We start from the raw sequence: 20,816 nt of genomic DNA, 5'->3' as shown, positions 1-20,816 counted from the left end.
TGTGGGCTTGATCCCCACTGGGAGACATGCAGGAGGCAGCTGATCGATGATTTTCTCTCATCATTGATGTTTCTATCTCTCTCTCCCGCCCTTCTTCTCTGAAATAAAAATACATATTTTTTAAAAAGTAATTGTAATACAGGATATTCTACGTATTTGACTTTAAAAATAAAAAAGACTGTCAGCTGATTTCTCAATAGAAATTTTATAGGCCAGAAAGAAATGGCACAAAATATTCAAAGTGATGAAAAGCAAGAACCTACAACCAAGATTATTCTACTCAACAAAGTTGTCATTTAGAATTGAAGGACTGATGACGGGCTTCCCATATAAAAAAAGCTAAAAGAGTTCTTGACCACCAAACCAGTATTACAAGAAATGTTAAAGGGTCTAGGACAGTGGTCGGCAAACTCATTAGTCAACAGAGCCAAATATCAACAGTACAATGATTGAAATTTCTTTTGAGAGCCAAATTTTTTAAACTTAAACTTCTTCTAATGCCACTTCTTCAAAATAGACTCACCCAGGCCATGGTATTTTGTGGAAGAGCCACACTCAAGGGGCCAAAGAGCCACATGTGGCTCACGAGCCGCAGTTTGCTGACCACTGATCTAGGAGAAGAAGGAGGAGGAGGGAGAGGAGGAAGAAGAGGAGAAAATTTTTGAACAATAAAGTGGAAATAAATGCATATCTATCAATGATTGAATCTAAAAAAAAACCCCACAAAATAAATGAACAAACAGAACAGAAACTGACTCATAAAAACAGAGAACATTATGATGGTTGCCAGGTGGGAGGGGGATAGGGAGGTGGGTGAAAAAGGTGAAGGGATTAAGAAGTGCAAATTGGTAATTATAGAATAGTCACAGGAGGTAAAGTACAGCATAGGGAATATAGCCAATAATATTCTAATAACTTTATATGGTGTCAGATTGGTGTGAGATTTATCAGGATGATCACTTAGTAAGTTATGTAATGTCTAATCACTGAAGGTATACATCTGAAACTAATATAATAATGTATGTAAAATGTAATTAAAAAATGAAAATGATTTAATAAAAGGACATCTTATATCCTAGAACAGAATCTTGATAAAAGAGATAATTTATTCTAGTTATCTCATATTACCAATAAAGAAATCGAGGAATATCAAAAACTTTAGAGACCCAAATGCCCACTACATAAATTATAAATAGAAATTAATAAAGTTTAGCATTTTAAGATCTACTAAAACTACCTTTTGGGAGGAATTGTAAATACACAAATTTTTTAGAAATAGCACCACAGTAGGAAATACCAGTTATAGACTTCAAGATGACAAAAGGAAAATAATTTTGCTGTTAAATTAATGCTAAATAGAGAATAGTCAATGTTAAAATAATTGTATACCAGGTATACACTGATTGGCCAGATTATTATGATCTCTGAACGCATAATAATCTGGCCACTCAGTGTATATTCTATATAATAAAAGGCTAATATGCAAATTGTCCCCTCGACCAGGAGTTCGACCAGCAGGCAGGCCGGCCAACCACCCATGTCCCCTCCCCCTGGCCAGGCTGGCCGGACCCCACCCATGCACGAATTTATGCACCAGGCCACTAATTATACACACACACACACACACACACACACACACACACACACACACACATATATATATATATATATATATATATATATATATATATATATATGTGTGTGTATATATATATATATATATATATATATATATATATATATATATATATAATTAGTGGCCAGATTATTATGCGTTCAGAGATCATAATAATCTGGCCACTCAGTGTATAAATAAAATGATCAATGAATGATGACGTTCATGGTTTGCTATAACAAAATCTTCATAAACTGAAAACTTCATTAAAGATCACATTCCCTCTGCAGAACTTGGAAAAGAAAGAGCCCATATCCAGCTTCTCTGTAAAAAAAAAAAATTAAATTAAATCCTAAGAAATACTCTCAACTTTCAAATCTCAAATACTCTCAACTCCCATAGGAGCCACTATCTCTTCTCTTTGCTTTTAGATTTACAAGAAATGTTCCCTAAAAAAAACCCACAAAAAACAAACAAACAAAAAAAAACCTAAAAGAGTTCATCACCAGGCTGAGAGGTTGTCAGTTGCATGCTTACTTGGTGCCATTATGTGCCTGACAATGTGGTAAGCTGCAGAATGGTAAAGGTGAGAGAAACAAAAGCTCTGTGGTAAATATTCATTTCTTTGAATAATATAGATGGATATTTTCTAGAGGGTTGCATTGTTTCAAGGATAAATGATGTTTGAAAGAAAATAATTCAGCCCTGGCCAGGTGGCTCAGTTGGTTGGAGTATCTTCCCGGATACCAAAAGGTTCAATTCCCTATCAGAGCACATACCTAGGTTGTGGGTTCAATCCCCAGTCAGGAGGCAATCAATCAATGTTTCTCTCTCACATCAATATTTATCTGATGCAATTTGAATAATATCACAGCCCCCCAAATCTGATTAATTTTGCTTTGTCTAATTCTGCAAAAAGAGTTTAGTATTATCTCACCTTTGTCTTCCAGGTTTTCCAGTTTATGTTTGAGGTTAGCACTTTTCATCAATGAGTCTTCAGTTATAGTCTTGAAAAAAGGCAAGAAGACCACAAATACATGTACATATTTGTTTCCAAATAAAACACGAATGATGTTACATTATCCTTTAAGAAGGAATAAGCCAGTACATTATGCAAATATAACATTAATTCTGGAAACCCAACAATTAAATAGTACCTTAGATACATTCTGCTCAACTTCTGAGTGCTCCAGTGAAGAGACACTGCTCAGCGGGTGGGGGCTCTCAAGTTCTGAGTATCAGAGAGAACAGTTTCAAGGGAATGAACACACTATGAAGCAGCTCAGGCGCTAACATTTCACTATCCCTCTATAGAGTAAATCCATCAAAAACAATGGGACACAGTATTAACTGAAAGAAAGAAAAACCCCAAACTTTGTATCTTTCATGGCATGTATGGTCACTGGGTCAGCAGTTCACCTGAGAGGCCCTAAGATGCACTGTAGATAAAATGAATAGGCAGTTCCTTCAATTAGATCAGCACTTTTAATAGATGTTCTCTGGCGCCAAATTCATGGGCCAGGATTCTACTGCCTCAACCCTGTGATCCCGCTCCTTCTCTCTCTTAGTTCCACTCCCCTATTTCCTCTTAGTCTCTACTGCTAATTTTCCTCTCTCCTTGTTTCTTTCCCTTCCTTCTTTTCTGCCAGTGGCAGCCAAGCTGAAAGGTTGTCATTTGCCTTTCTTGGTGCCATTATGTGCCTGGCAATATGGTAAGTAAGCTGCAGAATGATAAAGGTGAGAGAAGCAAAACCCCTACTCTTACAAGTTTAAAAGATGCAAATAGTTTCAATAAAATACAGTGGTGGTTAAGATAAACCCAATAGGTCAAGGGCTAGCAAACTCTGGCCCCTTATGCCGCTTCCGCTGCCTGGTTTTATAAATAAAGTTTTATGGAATCACAGCTATGCCCATTGGCTTACATCTTACCTGTGGCTGATTTTGTGCTGCAACCGCAGAATTCAATAGTTGCAGCAGAAACTATAGGGGCCAAAAAGCAGAAAATATTCACTATCCAGTTCTTTACCAAAAAAGTTGACCACTCCCTGCTAGCAAGTCATTATTTGAGTTTCTTATTTCTTTAAAAGAGAACAAAGCATTCATTTATACACAAGCTGATCTCAACTGTTAAAGTAACATTACAACTTAATCATCCTCTATCTTTTGCCAATGAGAATATTAAAGAGAAGAACAGCATATTTTCACACTTTAACAGACAGTAAAAGAAAAACATTTTATTTATTTCAAACTACCTTTCCCAGAATATAATTGTTTTCTATGTAACTCAACAGAAATCAGGTACCTGTTTTCTGGGAAGAGGTTTCAGGAATTAAATGGGCAGAACTACCCTGAAATTTTGTTTCAGAAATTTTTGGATCTATGGCGTCATTTTGCCTGGAGGCACCTTTCCATAATGGTGTTAAAAGTTTAACCTAAAATGTAATACATTTTAGAAGTGTTAACATTCATAACCACTCAAGACAAGTTATCAAAAAATTCTAAGACCTTTCCAATATCCTTTTTAAAAGTTTAAGTATTGGCTTTGCTCCATTTGAAACCCCAAGACTATAAGATCCCTGAGTTGGAGCACATTAGGTCATATATCAATTGATAATTCTAAATAAAAAAAATAACTCAAAGTTCTCAAAATGTGGTCCCAGCCCACAGCATCAGCAACACCTGGGAACCTGATGGAAATGCAAATTCTCAAGCCCCATCTACTCAATCAGAAACTCTGGGAATGAAACCCAGCAACCTGCATGTTAACAAACCCTCCTGGTCATTCTGATGACTGCTCAAGTTAACCACTGCTCTAAATCAGGTTTTGGTAAATAACATTTTATTTGAACACAACACACCCATTTGTTTCAGTTTTGTCCAGGGCAGCCTTCATGTTACAATGGCAGAGTTGAATAGTTGCCACAGAAACCATATGGCGCACAGAGTTGGAAATATTTACTCTTTGGCTGTTTGCAGAAAAAGTTTGCTGGCTCCGGCTCTAAATTATTCTCTTATACTCCAACACAGAAAAGTGAATTTTGAATAACAATATTTGTACAAACTCAGCAATGCCCTCACTGAAAGTCAGCATAGACTTCTCATCACTTGCACAGCTTCAATTTATGGGTTCTCAGAGCTTTGACGTTTCTTTGGTGCTTATTTAAAACATAAGATGTATTTACTGAACACTGTTCTCTAGGTCTGTTTCTAACTGATAACTCATTATTTCAGGTTGAATAAATATGGGGGTACTTACTCTGGCTCCCAGGTTTAATCTGCACACGTCCTCTGTCAGAGAGGACCGGACAGGCCCTGAGATGCACTGTGGGCAGCACTCCCCTGGCTGAAGGAGGAAGGCAGGTGGGGGGCAGATAACTCGCTACGACTGGAGCACTAACCACAAGGCTGAGGATGCCCTCAGAATCCCAGCAGCCAGACCGGATGTTTCTCATTTAACAAGAAACAAAAGCCAGCTGCTGAGAGAGGTGATTCAGCTAAAATTAGGCTTTGCATTGGTCTGGAGGACACTGGTGTTCCTATTCTTAACTACATTTCTATAAAACAAGGATAATTGAAGGAAATTAAGAAAGTTTGAGGGTTTATTCAATATTTACATAACCCTGAAGGCATTTCAACCACTTGCAAAATAAAGGTTTAAATGTCTAAATCATTAAAAGCTTTGGAAGTATCAACAAACTGAATACTAAGGGGAAATTAAACTAAGAAGTTTATTTTTAAAAATAAACTCAAAAGAGCACACATTTGCAGTAAATCAGAACAGCCCAGATTTTAAGCACTATTATAATCTTTCAGCAACATCTGAGAACAATGTAAAAAGATCCTAAGTTTTTACCCAAGGTCATATTAAATGTTTAGAAGTCCTTGTAGTTTCTACTGACAGTGGATTACAACCACTGCTTTTTTTTTTTTTTAAAGAAATACAGTTTAACCCTAAGCAAATCTACCTGTGCCATGATGATGCCACAGGGCACAAGGCAGCCAGGAAAAACTGACTTACTTGGTCTTTATAACGGTCACTGGCCGGACTGGGAGGGAAAAGCGGCAAGACTAAAACGAAAAAAGGAAAAAGTGGATAAATTTACTTATGAGAAATATAAAAACTCATGTATCCCTCTCCCAATTATACACATCCAGGCAAGAAGCAGTTCCTGTTTTCTACAACTGGCTCAGATGTCTGTCTCTTAAGATCCCTTTCTGATGATTCAACATTGTTCCTCACCAGCCCGCACGAATTCTCGGCTCCAGATCATGTCCCTGAATGTGGTCCTGGGGTCCTCTGTCTGTCCTTGGAGAGTTACCTAACTTAGAATGCTCCCCCTTCTGCACACCTATCCTTTTTCAAGGATAAGCTCAGGCCCCACCCAGCTCTGCCCTGAAGCTTTTCCTGAAGATTCCAGCTCTTATCAGATTCCTCTTATCTGAACTCCCACTTCACTTATCTATAGCTCAGATTTAACAGTTATGGCCCCTTCCATGTTTTTGTACTGTTCCACACACGTACATTTTGCCTTTCAATGTAATTGTAGCAGGAAAGGAGAATATCAGGATCGCACATCTCTTTGGCACCCTCTCTCATCACATACTGAGAAATAAACACCTGTTGATTTACTTGAAAAATGACTCAAAAGAAGACAGTCACCAAACTTACTTTTTAAGCTACTTCTGATTCTTGTCTTTTTCCCACCAGCATATGGCTTTAGGGATTTCCTGTCTTGGTTAATGGCCCAAGAGAGTACAGTAGCACTAGAACTTGAATCTTGATTACTCTCCGAGAAGAGGTGTTTCCTGTAATTGAACTTCTACAAACACAGATAGTAAGTGAACCCTATTAAAGGGGTGTCAGTACCCATTATGTACAATTAAACATACCACTACAAAGTTAGACAAAAGAGGAGTAACAGCAACTCTAACATAATAAAAAGGCACCGAAGTAAGGAGGGGAAGAAGAAACAGATGATTTCATTAGTCGATTCTCAACCAAGCGGCTGTTGTAAAGGATGACAAAATCCTCTCTAGTCAGATAATTGCAACTGAAGAGATTCGAGGTAGCTGTTTAAAAGCTGATGCACCTCAATATCGTGTCAACACTATAACTTCAAAATACTACCAAACAACAAAAGAAAGTATAACAATGGGAGAAACCAAGATGGCAGAATAGGTGAACACCTAAACTGCTGCCTTGCACAACAATTTCAAAACTACAACTAAAGACAAAACGGACATCATCCAGAACTACAGGAAGGCTGGCTAAGTGGAAATTCTACAACTAGAAGGAAAGAGAAAAGCACACTGAGACTTACAGGATCTGTGGAAGGTAGAGGTACGCAGGTGCGCGCACGCAATGAGAGGGTTGACAACTGAGTATGAGGCGGGCTTTCTCAATCGGGAGGGAGACAAAAGTTCCCAACTGCTCTGAATCCAGTTCCGGGCGAGACTCTGGGGACCCAGACTCATACGGGGAGAAAGTTAACTGTCTGGTAGTGGGCGAAACTCGAGGGTGGCTTTCTCGCAGAGGTGCTTGCAGCAATTACCAAGGGACACTGAAAACCAGGGGCCTCTTAGGGCAGAGCTGACAGGAAGCCATCGCTGTTTGCTCTGCCCTGAGATTCCACCCCATGAAGCCATTGGTGATTGCTCCGCCCTGAAACTCAGCCCCATCTAAGCTGAGCATAGAGGCTTTTGAATATGAATGGCCTGGCCCTTTGAATTTTAAACTTACCTAACAAACTGCAGCTGAGTCAGTGAGACCCAGAACATCCAAAAGAAGGCCCACAGCTCTGCAGCAGGTTGCATTGTTTCACAGCTGGGCTTCATCTGGGCACCTCCAAACCCCAAACAAAGAAGAGGAATCTGCAGATCTCTCTGTAGCTCCTGCTGGGTGGCCTCAGGCAGAGGCTAAATTAGCACCTCCTTGGAGATCCAAGAGCCAGTGTACCCAGGGGTCAGAGTGGGACCATCCAGATTACAACTCCTCAGATCCATAAGGGACACACTCAGGGGGCAGACTCAGTGAGCACCAAAGCCCCACTGAAGCAAGTCTTGTCTCATAAGGGTGTCTCCAGCACAGAAGTTCTCCCATTGTAGACACAGCTTATCCTCACAGCCAATTGGCCTGGAGGTCAATTCCCCCCAGTGATACCAACAACAATCAAGGCTTAACTACAACAAGACTGTGCACACAGACCACAAAGGGGTGCACCAAGAGTGTCCACCTCAGGTAACTGGGGAGGCTGAGCCACTGGGCCCTATAGGACACCTAGAACACAAAGCCACTCTATCAACTCAGGGAAGCAGCCAAAATGCAGAGACAAAGAAACAGGTCACAAATGAAATAAATGGAGGAAAGCAAACGACCAGATATAGAGTTCAAAACCACAGTTATTAGGTTTTTCAAGAATTTTCTAGAAAAGGCCGATAAATTTAGCGAGACCCTCGAGGATATGAAAAAGGATCAACTATAAATTAAGCATACAATGACTGAAATAAAAAATAATATACAGAGATCCAATACAGACTAGAGGATTGCAAGAATCAAGTCAAAGATTTGAAATACAAAGAAGCAAAAAAACACTCAACCGGAAAAGAAAAGAGAAAAAAGAATCCAAAAAGTTGAAGATAGTGTAAGAAGCCTCTGGGACAACTTCAAGCGTACCAACATCCGAATTATGGGGGTGCCAGAAGAAGAGAGAGAGCAAGATACTGAAAACCTATTTGAAGAAATAATGACTGAAAACTTCCCCCACCTGGTGAAAGAAATAGACTTACAAGTCCAGGAAGCACAGAGAACCCCAAACAAAAGGAATTCAAAGAGGCACACCAAGACACATCATAATTAAAATGCCAAGAGTAAAAGACAAAGAGAGAATATTAAAAGCAGCAAGAGAAAAACAGTTAGTTATCTACAAAGGAACACCCATATGATTGTCAGCTGATTTCTCAACAGAAACTATGCAGACCAGATGGGAGTGTGCAAGAAATATTCAAAGGGATGAATAGCAAGAACCTACAACCAAGATTACTCTACCCAGCAAAGCTATCATTTAGAATTGAAGGGCAGATAAAGAGCTTCACAGATAAGAAAAAGCTAAAGCAGTTCATCACCACCAAACCACTATTATATGAAATGCTGAAAGGTATTCTTTAAGAAGAGGAAGAAGAAAAAGGTAAAGATAAAAATTATGAACAACAAATACATATCTATCAACAAGTGAATCTAAAAATCAAGTGAATAAAAAATCTGATGAACAGAATAAACTGGTGAATATAATAGAATCAGGGTCATAGAAAGGGAGTGGACTGACAATTCTCAGGGGGAAAGGGTTTGGGGGGTGTGGGAAGAGACTGGACAAAAATCGTACACCTATGAATGAGGACAGTGTGGGGGGGGAGTAAGGGCAGAGTGTGGGATGGGAACTGGGTGGACGGGATCTATGGGGGGAAAAAAGAGGAACCATTGTAATAATCTGAGCAATAAAGATTAAAAAAAAAATAAAAAGAAAGTATAACAATGATTTTTTCAAAGACATGCCTGTCTACATTTTAGAGGAACCAAAATAAAAATAAGAGGGTCATTTCTATTTAAACCTTAAAGCCTTTTGAAATTGAGCAGGCCCTGACTGGTGTGGCTCAGTAATTAAAATGTCATCCCATGCACTGAAGGGTCACAGGTTTGATTCCTTGGGGCAATCGATCGATGGTTCTCTCTCACATCCATGTTTCCCTCTCCCTCTCTCTCCAATCAATGAAAAACAAACCCTTGAGTGGGGATTTAAAAAAAGAAAGAAATTGAGCCTGAACTGTAAAGGTTAGAGATTTAAGGACAATTTAATCTGTTCTGGTGGATTACTCAACTCTACAATGACACTTAAATATTTTTTTTAATTTTCTATTTTTGGATTCATTTTTAGAAATGCGGAAACAAAGAAATTTTAACATGAAGTATGTTTTGACTTTGATAAAACACATCTCTATTTGAGCCCTGTCTCCTGTGCCCTCTGGAGACCCGGGCCTGGTGCTGCCATGCCTCTCTCAACAGGGGCTCTACCACTCAGCTCTTAACAGCTCGTTCCCATTTCAGGCCGGGGAGCATTCTCCTGAATCCCAAAGTATTAAGTGGTGACAGTACCTCCCATGCTCTTCTCGACCTGACACACGTCAGAGGGAGGACCCACCCTGTGCCTGAAATGGCAAAGCGTAGAAGCAGCTTAGGGTGGGAAGCAGTGTCACCCTTGTTTATGGTAACACACCCATAACCTTTAAGGTGGGTGATGGTGAACTATTTTCCAAATGAGTTTATTTTTGAAGGCCCAACTTAAAATGTTGAGCAATTCACCGTTTTTGTAGAGAAGCTCATGTGTGAAAGGCACTCTGTGAGCCAGGCCTATCTGCATCTTCCTTTTGTGAGGAAAATAAAAAAGGTGGGCAGAACCCCCACATTCGTTCCAGAGTTGCTCAGCCAGCGTCTTGTAAAGGAGCAAGCATCACTTCACTGAATGCACCCAATTAAAAAAAATCTCACAGCAAGGTTTTCCCACTTTCTTTAGTTTTATAAAAGGGGATGAAGCCCTAGCCAGTTTTGCTCAGTGGACAGAGCATAGGCCTGCAGACTGAAGGGTCCAGGGTTCAATTCCAGTCAAGAGCACATGCCCAGGTTGTGGGCTCGATGACTAATAGGAGGCGTGCAGGAAGCAGCCAATCAATGATTCTCTCTCATCATTGATGTTTCTATTTCTTTCTCCCTCTCCCTTCCTCTCTGAAATCAATTTTTTAAATGTTTGTGTGTGTGTGTGTGTGTGTGTGTGTGTGTGTGTGTGTGTGTACACATACATACATATACTTAACTTTCAGGGGGCTGAAAGTTATTTTAAAAAGTGCAATACCCACAGCAGCAGTTTTTCAGGTTGGCTCATATTAGAGTCACCAGGAGGGGGCTTTGAAACAAATCCCGATGCCTGAGCTCTCCCCTGGACCAACTAAGTCAGAACCATCAGGCTGCGGTTTTTGTATCAGCTCCCTTGATGATTCCAACTAGAAGGTGGGCAGTGGAAAGTGAGAGCCATTGCTAAAAGCAAGCCAGGAAGAGCCTTAACTCTTTGTTTGAAGCTCATGATCTCAAGTTTGTAAAAATTTCATTTAATATTCATTATATATGTATTTTTAATGCTGTGACTGCAGATTTAGAGTGCTGACCATCCATCCCAAAGTGGGAGGCAAGCTGGAGAGGTGTAAGTTGGTGCCCAGAGAAACAAAACCATGCCATTGACTCAGAGCAAAACATTCCTTTCACTTCATTACCACGTCTGCTTCCATTCAGGATAAATCTCAAGTGTCAGTAGGTCTTGAACCCTTCTCTTCTACTTATCTTTTCTTTAAAAGCAAGAACAGGCTTTAGCCTCAAAGCCCAATACAAGTACAGTTTGATATGATAACTGTTATTTCTATTGTATTTCTTTGAAGCCTTATTATTTGTTACAACTCATGCTGATTTTCCATTTGGAAGTGAAATAATTCCCTTTAAAATAAGTTTAAGATCAATTTAATGGAGAAAAATAGAGATAAACAGCAGAGCCATAATGGATTTTGAAGATACGTATGCAAATAACTAAAATTTGGGAAGTAATGCCTCCAAACAATAAAATTTACTTCATTACCGACATCCTTCTTTTTTGCTTTCTGGCACTCTTGAAAGTAGATTCTTTCCTAAAACAAAATATATCAAATCAGTGGAACTGTATAACCACCACCTTCTCCTTCCCTCCTTTCACAGCCCTAACTTTTTTCCCCTTCATATACCCTTTGTCTGATGTGAGCCCCGTGCATGGGAAGCACCATAACCTGCAGAGAACTTATCTCGCCATCCATTTCCATAGGTCTTCTGCCTGACAACAACTAGTTATTTAAAACAAAACAAACCTTTGTGGAACCCTTCTCTGTCAGGCACGCAAAGAGGAAGGCAGGGTAGGACCCGCAGATAAGCAGCCAGCTTTGGCAAAGCTGCAGAGCAGTGCTTCCTGCCTGGGTCTGCCTTAGAATCCCCTGGGGTGCTAAAAAGATAGCTTTTGCCCTGGCCAGTGTGTGTTAGTGGTTAGAGCATTGTTTCATGGACCAAAGGGTCTTGGGTTCAACTCCCAGTCAAGGACATGTACCTGGGTTGGAGGTTTGATCCCTGGTCCTGGTTGGGGTGCATGTGAGAGGCAACCAAGCGATGTGTCTTTCCTATGTTGATCTCTCTCTCTCTCTCTCTCTCTCTCTCTCTCTCTCTCTCTCTCTCTCTCTCATTCTTTATCCTTCCCTCCCTCCTTGTCTTTCTCCCTCCCTCCCTCCCTCCCTCCCTCCCTCCCTCCCTCCACCCATCCATCCATCCCTTCCTTCCTCCCTTACACTCTCTCTAAAAAAAAAAAAAATCAACGGAAAAAATATCCTCAGGTGAGGATTAACAATAATACAATCTAAGTGTTGTTGAAGATGTGGAAAAATTGGAACCCTTGCATAATTCATGGGAATGTAAACTGGTGTAGGTGCTATAGAAAACAGTATGGCATTTTTTAAAACAAATTAAAAATAGAACTATTATATGATCCAGCAATCCCATATATCCAATGGAATTGAAATCATGATCTTGAAGAAATATCTTCACTCCCATGTTTACTGCAGCATTATTTACAATAGCCAAGATATGGAAACAATCTAAATGTCCATAGATGAGTGATAAACAAAATGTGATATATACATACAATGGAATACTCATCAGCCTTAAAAAAGAAGGAAACTCTGCGATGTGCAACAACATGAACTTGAATGACATTATGCTAAGTGAAATAAGCCAGTCACAGAAGGACAAATACTGCACGATTCCACTTACACAAGGTATCTAAAAGTCAAACTCAGCCCTGGATGGGTGGCTCAGTTGGTTGGAGCATCATCCCATACACTAAAAGGTTGTGAGTTCAATTTATGGTCAGGGCACATCCTAGGTTGAGAGTTGGATGCCCAGGCAGGGCATGTACAGGAGGCAACTGATCTATGTTTCTCTCTCACATCAGTGTCTCTCTCTCTCTCTCTCTCTCTCTCTCTCTCTCTCTCCCTCCCTCCCTTCCTCTCTCTCTCTTCCTCTCCCTCCCCCCCCCCATCCTTTCCCTCCCTCTCTAAAATCAATAAAACATATTCTTGGGTGAGAAAATAAATAAATAAATTAATTAATTAATTAATTAATTAATTAATAAGTCAATTCACAGAAAGGGTGAATAGGATAGTGAGTTCCAGGGGCTGAGGGGAGGAGGAAATGCAAATTTGCTATTCAACAAGTATAAAGTTTCAATTACACAAGATAAATGAGTTCTAGAGATTTGCTGTATAATAATGTGCCTACAGTTAACAATATTGTATTGGGCACATAAAATTTTGTTAAGGGGGCGAAGCTCATGTTAAGTGCTCTTATCACAATAAAAAAGGGGCCAATGAACCCATTTCCAGGCAATCATTGATCTACTTTCTGTTTCTAGAGATTAGTTTGCATTTTCTAGTATTTTATGTAAATGGAATCATACCATATTTACTCTTTTTTTGTCTGACTTCTTTGACTTGGTATTATGTGGAGATTCATTCATGTTGCCTATATCAATAGTTAATTTCTTTTTATTTCTGAGTACTATTCCACTGTATGGATATAACAAAATTTGTTTATCCATTCATATATTGATGTACATTTGGGTTGTTTCTAGTTTGGATCTGTTACAAATAAAGGAAATGCAAATTAAAACCACATGAAATACCACTACACTTCCATTGCAATGGCAAGATAAGGAAGACATTACCAACTACTGGCAAGAATGTCTAGCATCTAGAACTCTCAAAAATTGTTGGTGGGAATGTAAAATGCTGCAATCGCTTTGGAAAACAATTTGACAGTATTTTTTAAAAAATTAACATACACCAACAATGATCCAACCATACCACTCCATCCCAAGAGAAAAGAAAGCATGCGTCCATGCAAAGACTTATTCATGAATCCTAAAGACTTTACTTGTAACAACAAAAAACTGGAAACAACTCAAATGTCAATCAACAGGTGAATGGATAAACAGCTTGCAGTGTATCCACACATACAATGGAACACTACGGGGCAACATAGAAGAATGAACAGCTGACACATACAACATGGATCAATCTCAGAATAATTACACTTTAAAAAGGAAGCTAGAAAAATAGCTTCTGTTTGATTCCATTTCTACATGATTTTTAAAACGGCAAACTTATCTGTCACAGAAAATAGATCAGTGATTGCAGTGGGGGTGGGAGGGGTATAAAGAAGGGCAGGAGGGAGGGAGTTCAAAGGGGCAGGAAGAAATTCTTGGTGATGATTGGTCATTATCTGCTTGTAGTCATGGTCCCTGGTATAGACATATGTCAAAAATCATTAAATTATACACTTAACATATGTACAGTTTAATTCATTTTAATTATGTCTCAAACCATAAAAAAATCACTTGTCTTATGATCTATTCTTCAGAGGCCTATATGGAAAAGTGGCCAATTAATTAATGCCAATGATATATATTTTCTGATTGGGGATATTCAATGTTTTTCTGCAGAAAAATACATCACGAAAGAAAGCACTGGGGGTATAGTAGTAGAGACCTATAGTCAGGAGAACATTCCACCTCTGCTCCAATCATTCTACAGAGAACTGCACACAGTGCTCTCTCCTCTTGTGGGGCGTGGCCAGGTACAGGAAAGAGGGATAACCTAGACTGTTGACTTGTGCATTAACTAGTCACATTAACAGCAATCTACATAATTTGTTAGTTTTGAAAATCATTTACCTGGATTTATCTTTCATTTTAGGAACCAGAATTTTTCCTGATTGCTCTTGTAAATCTGAAGAATGCTCATGTTTTGAAGTAACTTCTAATGAAAATTAAAAACAAAAAAAATGTTTCTCAATTAAATATTTAAATATAAAATACCATTCAAGTCTTATTTATGATAGATTAAAAAAAATCTGACCTTGTTGTGTATCACCCAGTTTCAATTTTTCAGCTGAATTATCAGCTATCTTTGTTTGCTGCAGAAAAAATATGTGTTTAATTATAGAGTCTTGGAAGCCCTCTTTTATCATTCTTTTGGAGCCACCTCCAAAGAAAGCATTTCCATTGAATACTAAGATACAGGCTCTTTATTTATTAGAGTTGGCTATTCCAATAAATTGATATTCATTCTCAGGCAAAAATTTGCCACTATCAAGGACAATCACAGTATTCCAAAGTTACTAAGGGAAACATCAAAGGAAAACTTACAAAAAAAAATGTCTTTAATAGCATCAAAATTGTTTGGGATAAATGCATAACCTGCCAAGGAGACTAATTGTCTAAAGGAGTAATGTTTGTTTTTAAAAAATCATTACAATGTCATCACACTTCTGTATGATGTGTCCAGATAATCCTATCTAATAAAGAGGGAATATACTAATTGACCCTCATGCCGTCGCAAAGATGCGGCACCCACAGCCAATAAGGAAGGAATATGCTAATTGATTGCCTCACCTTCAAAAATGGCAGCGCCACCTTAATTTAAAAAATTGGGGGGAAAATGGCGGCACCAACAGCCAATAAGGAGGGAATATGCTAATTGATTGCCATGCCCTCAAAGAGGCGGCACCTACAGCCAATAAGGAGGGAATATGCTAACTGACTGTCACACCCTCAAAGATGGTGGCGCCCACAGCCACAAGATGGCGGCACCCAGTCCCCTCAGCCCCGCTGGGGCGGCAGGCATGCAGTAAGGCCAGGCCTGCCCCCAGGCAGGTCCGGCCACTCCACACACCTGCCTCCAGAGTCCCCCAGTCCCCTCAGGCCCCCAGCTGCCCAGGGCTGCCCAAGGCTCAGGTACCAGGGCTGGCCGAGGCTTGCGCTGCCGGCGTGGCAGCAGCAGAGGTGTGATGGGGCATCACCTTCCCCTGATTGCCCGGTCGCCTCCCGCCCCTGAGGGTTCCCGGACTGTGAGAGGGGGCAGGCTGGGCTGAGGGACCCCCCCCTCCAGTGCATGAATTTTCATGCACCGGGCCTCTAGTCAAATATAAGCAAAGGAGAAAGGGCAGAATACCTATCCATGCTAAGCAGTGTGTTAGGTGTTGTACACACATTCTGTTTTTAATCGCAGAGATCCACATTGAGAATCAGCTACCACCTCTGTTTTAGAGATGGGAATCTTCAGGCTCAGTGATGTTAGGAAATTTGCCCGAGTTCCCACAGGTAGTAAGTAAAAACCAGGTATGTCCCCAAAGATTAGGCTCCTTTCCCTACATCTCAGTCCCCAGATCCCAAATGAGGGAATGAGGCACAGCCCGATAAGTCACTCATTCCATGAGAGAGTCAAAAGTTGAGAGAAAGGAGAGATCACATAATCATGACGGGCAAAAATAATCGAAAGGAGAGGATGGCCAAAACAGAGACAGAGGGTTAGCCTGGAGGAAATGGACTACAAGCCAGGAGAGTGCTTCCACCTGTTAGCATCCTAGTGGACACAGTTCAGAATCTTGTCACCCACACCCCATACTCACAGAAAGCTCAGACTGGTCGTTTAAGGGGATAGTTATTAGGCAGTAGTCAACTTCGGCAGGCGTTAACTCTTCTTCTGCCTGGTCTATCACATTAAGAAAGAGCATATAAAGGTGATCACAAAATCCACACATGACAGTGGGCACTCTCTCCAAGTGCTCTTCGTGGGACCCTCAGCATAGGGATCTCACCATATTCTGGTAAGAGCTGGTAACTCTATAGGGGCTATAGAAAGCAGCCTTGGGCTGTAATTCCTAAGGGGTACGTGATGTGTGCGGGGTCAGCTTTGTAGGTAGATGCTCCTGCACACCCTGTCTCCTGCTGCCTGCCACCCACATCATGTTTTCTCCTTTATTTCCAATTGACCCAGAAGAGAGATGTATCAGGTGGGCAAAATAATTCAAGGCTCTTAGAAGTTTTCTTTCTCCAAAGGCACAATAATACATTTGTTACTCTTATATGATCATAGGTTTTCAGTGACCTCTTCCAAGTAAGGTTTTATCATTATTTTTATGGGTATTCAGAGTACAAAAATGTGTTATTTCCCAATATACCTGTCTCTCTTTTGTGGTTGATAGGACTCTCAGGTTCTTCCTTTTCAAACTTATCAAGAAGTTGTGAGGAGATTTTTATCTGGTCAAACAATATCTGAAATGCAAGCCAAAAGCCACATGACTTTTAAAACTAGGAATCTTTTTTTTTAATTTAAGGAAAATTTAAAGCTCAGAAATAGCATATGAAAAATTAGAAGTTGGTCTTCATTTTGAAGGAGCATTTCACTGTTTCCAGCTTCTCTACCTCCTCCTTTCAGAACCAGCTCTGGTTGACCACTTTCCTGCTCTCCGTCACTTCTACTCTGAAGTTGTAATAGCCTTTGCTTCCTCTGTCCCAAGTCTGACCCCTTGAGCTTTCTCAGGGACTGAAGCTCTCAGGGTGAGTCTGCTGAGTCCCCAACTGCAGGCTCTCATCATACCCACCCCTTTCTCACAGGGTCTCGTGATCAAGGAACTGTGGCTTAGTAGTGTGCAAAGCCCAATTTTCTCCCAAAACATTTTACTCATTTTGTGAAATGTGTACATACATATAATTCTGATGTTTTTCATGAATGAAGGCAAAACTACAGTGTTTGGCCAACTCAAATGAAGTATGATGGAGGAGGTGTTTTTGTTTTCTTATTAATTAATTGATTCTACTTTTATTTCTCATCTTCACCCATGAAATGGTCTTCCTCTTCTCATAGGTAAGTCTTTGGAAACTATATTTGCAGAGCACTTTAGCATCTATAGAATGATTCTATATACAACTCAAAGCCAAAAGGAAACCAGCCTGATACATACTCCCTCAGGTCTCTGACATTTTAATTCCACCCATATTGACCATACCATAGTGTTTTGTCTTCTCGTCACAAATTTCTTTGCCCTGCCTACTGTCTATGGTAGAGAAAGGCTCCTTGTTCTTGTGAATAAATAGGAAATATTATACTCAGCAAGACAGAGACCATAGCAGTCTACACGAGGCTCATATCATTTCCACAACATAAGACCAGTAGATAGAACTGTTGAAAAACTTCCAAAGAGACCCCATTCCTAGTGATTCCCCTTATACTCAAGGAGCTCAGTGATAAGAAAGTGCCAAGAAGTCCACAGCAAGTATCCTCAGAATTTCTGGAAGATTATGGTTAAGGAGGTGTTATTATCCTAGAGAAATTTTCAACTGTTCAAAATAAATAAAATTAAAGCTTTTTGAGACACAAAGAGGCTTTGTGTCCTATGTAGTTAAGACAATGATAAATGAAAAGGAAGAAGTTGGATTAGAACTCACAACTATTATGATTTGCAAAAGATCAATCCTTCTGCTTAATCAAATATTCACATCAAAACCCAACAAGGAGTTCTGGTTCAAGATGGCAATGTAGGAAGATCCTAAACTCACCCCCTCCCACAGACACATTGATCTTCAGCCACACATAGTACAATTTCCTCTGGGGAAAAATATCTAGCTGAATGATTCCTATAGATTAGGTCTGTGGTCGGCAAACTGCGGCTCGCGAGCCACATGCAGCTCTTTGGCCCCTTGATTGTGGCTCTTCCACAAAATACCACGGCCTGGGTGAGTCTATTTTGAAGAAGTGGCGTTAGAAGAAGTTTAAGTTTAAAAAATTTGGCTCTCAAAAGAAATTTCAATCATTGTACTGTTGATATTTGGCTGTGTTGACTAATGAGTTTGCCGACCACTGGATTAGGTGAACAAGAAAAACCCACATTGAAGCAGGCAGGAGATGTTGAGACACAATCTCACCATACACCCTACCACTTGGCAACCCACAATCAGGAAGAAACTCAAAATTCCAATTTCTCCTTGAAAAAGAAGAAATTCTGACACCCCAACTTTTAAGACCTGCATCTGAGAGACAAGCACCGCCCCCCCCCCCCAAGTATCTAACTTTGAAAGCCAACAGGACTAAAGTCCAAGAGACCTTTAGGCTGCAACAAACTGAGACATAGTTCTTAAAGAGCTTGCACATGCAGGCTCACCTTCCTCAGGGCCCAGCACAGAGGCAACCCTTAAAAAAAAAACCACAAACTTTCTGTGAAAGAAACTTATTTACTTATATTGAAACATCAGACTGAGGGGCAGGCATCTAATTTAACATGCATCTAGGGACCTACTGAAATATTCTCCAGGGAAAGAAGCCAGAAAGCACCATCTTTACACTCTAGAGTCCCTTTCTCTAGCTTGCCAATGCCTCCTGGAAAGGACCTTGTACTCTCATCTAGTGCCCTGATTTTTGCAGCTGCCAAGCAGGGAACACCTCTAAATTGCCTGGCTCTTGTGGCCAGCAGGGCTTAATCTCATGGGTCCCTCCGGACTGCAGCCATTGAAGAGAGAGTTCTTAACCAGCTACCAACCCAGAATACACCAGAGACACAAAAGACTGAGATGTTCAGTCCTTCTCTGAAAGAGGCCTATTGCTTATCTTCATAGCTGCTGCCTGAGAGGCAGGTTTCTAATTAAACACACACCTTAGGGGCCAGCTGTAAACCTCTCCAGAGAACTTGGATGGCAGATGCTACCTTCATACTTTGTATCCACCTGCTCCAGAACACCAGGATCTCCCAGAGGGCAGCTTGTATGTGCATCTGGTGCCTCAGGTTTGGAGGTTGCCACTCAGGGTATGCTACTGGATTGCCTGGTTCTGATGGCCAGCAGGGCTTGCATTCCTGTAACCCATAGGACTATAACTGGTGAGACCATCCCTAGAGCACAGAACATTCAGCAGACTAAAGTATACTCCCAGTCTTTCTTTGAAAAAGGCCTATTTGCTTTCCTGAAGTTCTGACAAGAGAGGCATATTTTCTGGATAGGCACATGTATAGAAGCTACTGAGGTACTCTCTAAAACAGAGGCCCATAGATGCCACCTTTGCTCTCTTTCTCTGCTTCACTACAGCTCACCAGTATCTGCCAGAAAGGAGATTGTACCATCACTTAGCACCCCAATTTTTGTGGCTGCTACCCAGGGGACCCCTCTAGATCACCTGGCTCTAGTGGATAGAGGGGCTTACACTCACAGTCCCACAGGATCACCTGGCTCTAGTAGATAGAGGGGCTTACACCCACAGTCCCATATATATACAATACTAGAGGCCTGGTGCACGAAATTCATGCATGGGGGGTATCCCTCAGCCAGGCCTGCACTCTCTTGCAATCCGGGACCCCTTGGGGGATGTCCAACTGCCGGTTTGGGCCCAATCGGGCCCAAACCGGCAGTCAGACATCCCTCTTGCAATCCAAGACTGCTGGCTCCTAACCACTCACCTGCCTGCATGCCTGCCTCGTCATTCCTAACCACTCGCTTGCTTGCCTGATCGCCCCTAACCACTTTTCCTGCCTGCCTGATTGCCCCTAACCACTCTGCATGCCTGTCTGATCACCCCTAACTGCTCGCCTGGCTGCCTGCCTGAAAACCCCTAACCACTCTGCCTGCCTGCCTGATCATCCCAAACCACCTCTGCCTTGGCCCCCACCACCAGGGCTTCGTCAGGAAGGATATATTTGCATACTTAAAAAGCTGCTGGTTGATGGTCTGTTTTCCAATCAGCCTGAATTTAGGTGTTGATTGAAATCTTCCCTTTGGGATATGGACAACTCTTGACACAACCTCAAATACTAGGAGCCATTGAAAATAAAAAAGGCTGCTTGGACAACCACAGGATTGAGAGACAACTAAAAGCTAGCTAGGGCAAGGTTGAGCAACAAGGCTCATCTCCTCATGAGGCCATTCCTTCAGATTGGGAGAGGTGGCTGTTTGATCTAATGCATAGAAACCAACACAGAGCGTTAAGGAAAATGAAGAAACAAAGGAATATGTTCCAAATAAAAACAAAATACACCTTAGAAGAAGACCTTAATGAAAAGAAGGTACGTGATTTACCTGATAAGCAGTTCAAAATAATGGTCATAAAAATGCTCACCAAATGTGGGAGAATAATGGAGGAACATAGTGAGACCTTGAAAAAAAAAAGACATAAAAAATATAAGGAAGTACCAAATAGAAGTCACAAACCTTAATACAGTAACTAAACTGAAAAATACACTATAGAGGTCCAACAGCAGACTAGATGA

The 20,816-nt window shown here is 40.7% G+C and overlaps 1 protein-coding gene across 1 annotated transcript in view; it reads right to left on the bottom strand.

The window, feature by feature from the left end:
• SYCP2L (synaptonemal complex protein 2 like) overlaps window positions 1-20,816 on the bottom strand; it is a gene marked incomplete at both ends in the record, with an annotated part of 61,941 nt that overhangs the window by 8,641 nt on the left and 32,484 nt on the right. Inside the window, 8 exons of the mRNA XM_079776417.1 lie at window positions 2,553-2,622; window positions 2,773-2,846; window positions 3,545-3,595; window positions 3,918-4,047; window positions 5,634-5,683; window positions 6,285-6,435; window positions 16,194-16,276; window positions 16,746-16,839. Coding sequence (XP_079632543.1) covers window positions 2,553-2,622; window positions 2,773-2,846; window positions 3,545-3,595; window positions 3,918-4,047; window positions 5,634-5,683; window positions 6,285-6,435; window positions 16,194-16,276; window positions 16,746-16,839 — 703 coding nt within the window. The remainder of the gene's footprint in view (window positions 1-2,552; window positions 2,623-2,772; window positions 2,847-3,544; window positions 3,596-3,917; window positions 4,048-5,633; window positions 5,684-6,284; window positions 6,436-16,193; window positions 16,277-16,745; window positions 16,840-20,816) is intronic.

The sequence above is a fragment of the Cnephaeus nilssonii genome (genome assembly GCF_951640355.1).
Source record: "Cnephaeus nilssonii genome assembly, chromosome: 7".
Lineage (NCBI taxonomy): Eukaryota > Metazoa > Chordata > Mammalia > Chiroptera > Vespertilionidae > Cnephaeus > Cnephaeus nilssonii.
The sequence above is the reverse complement of the archived record's forward strand: the minus strand, read 5'-3'. Positions and strand labels throughout refer to the sequence as shown.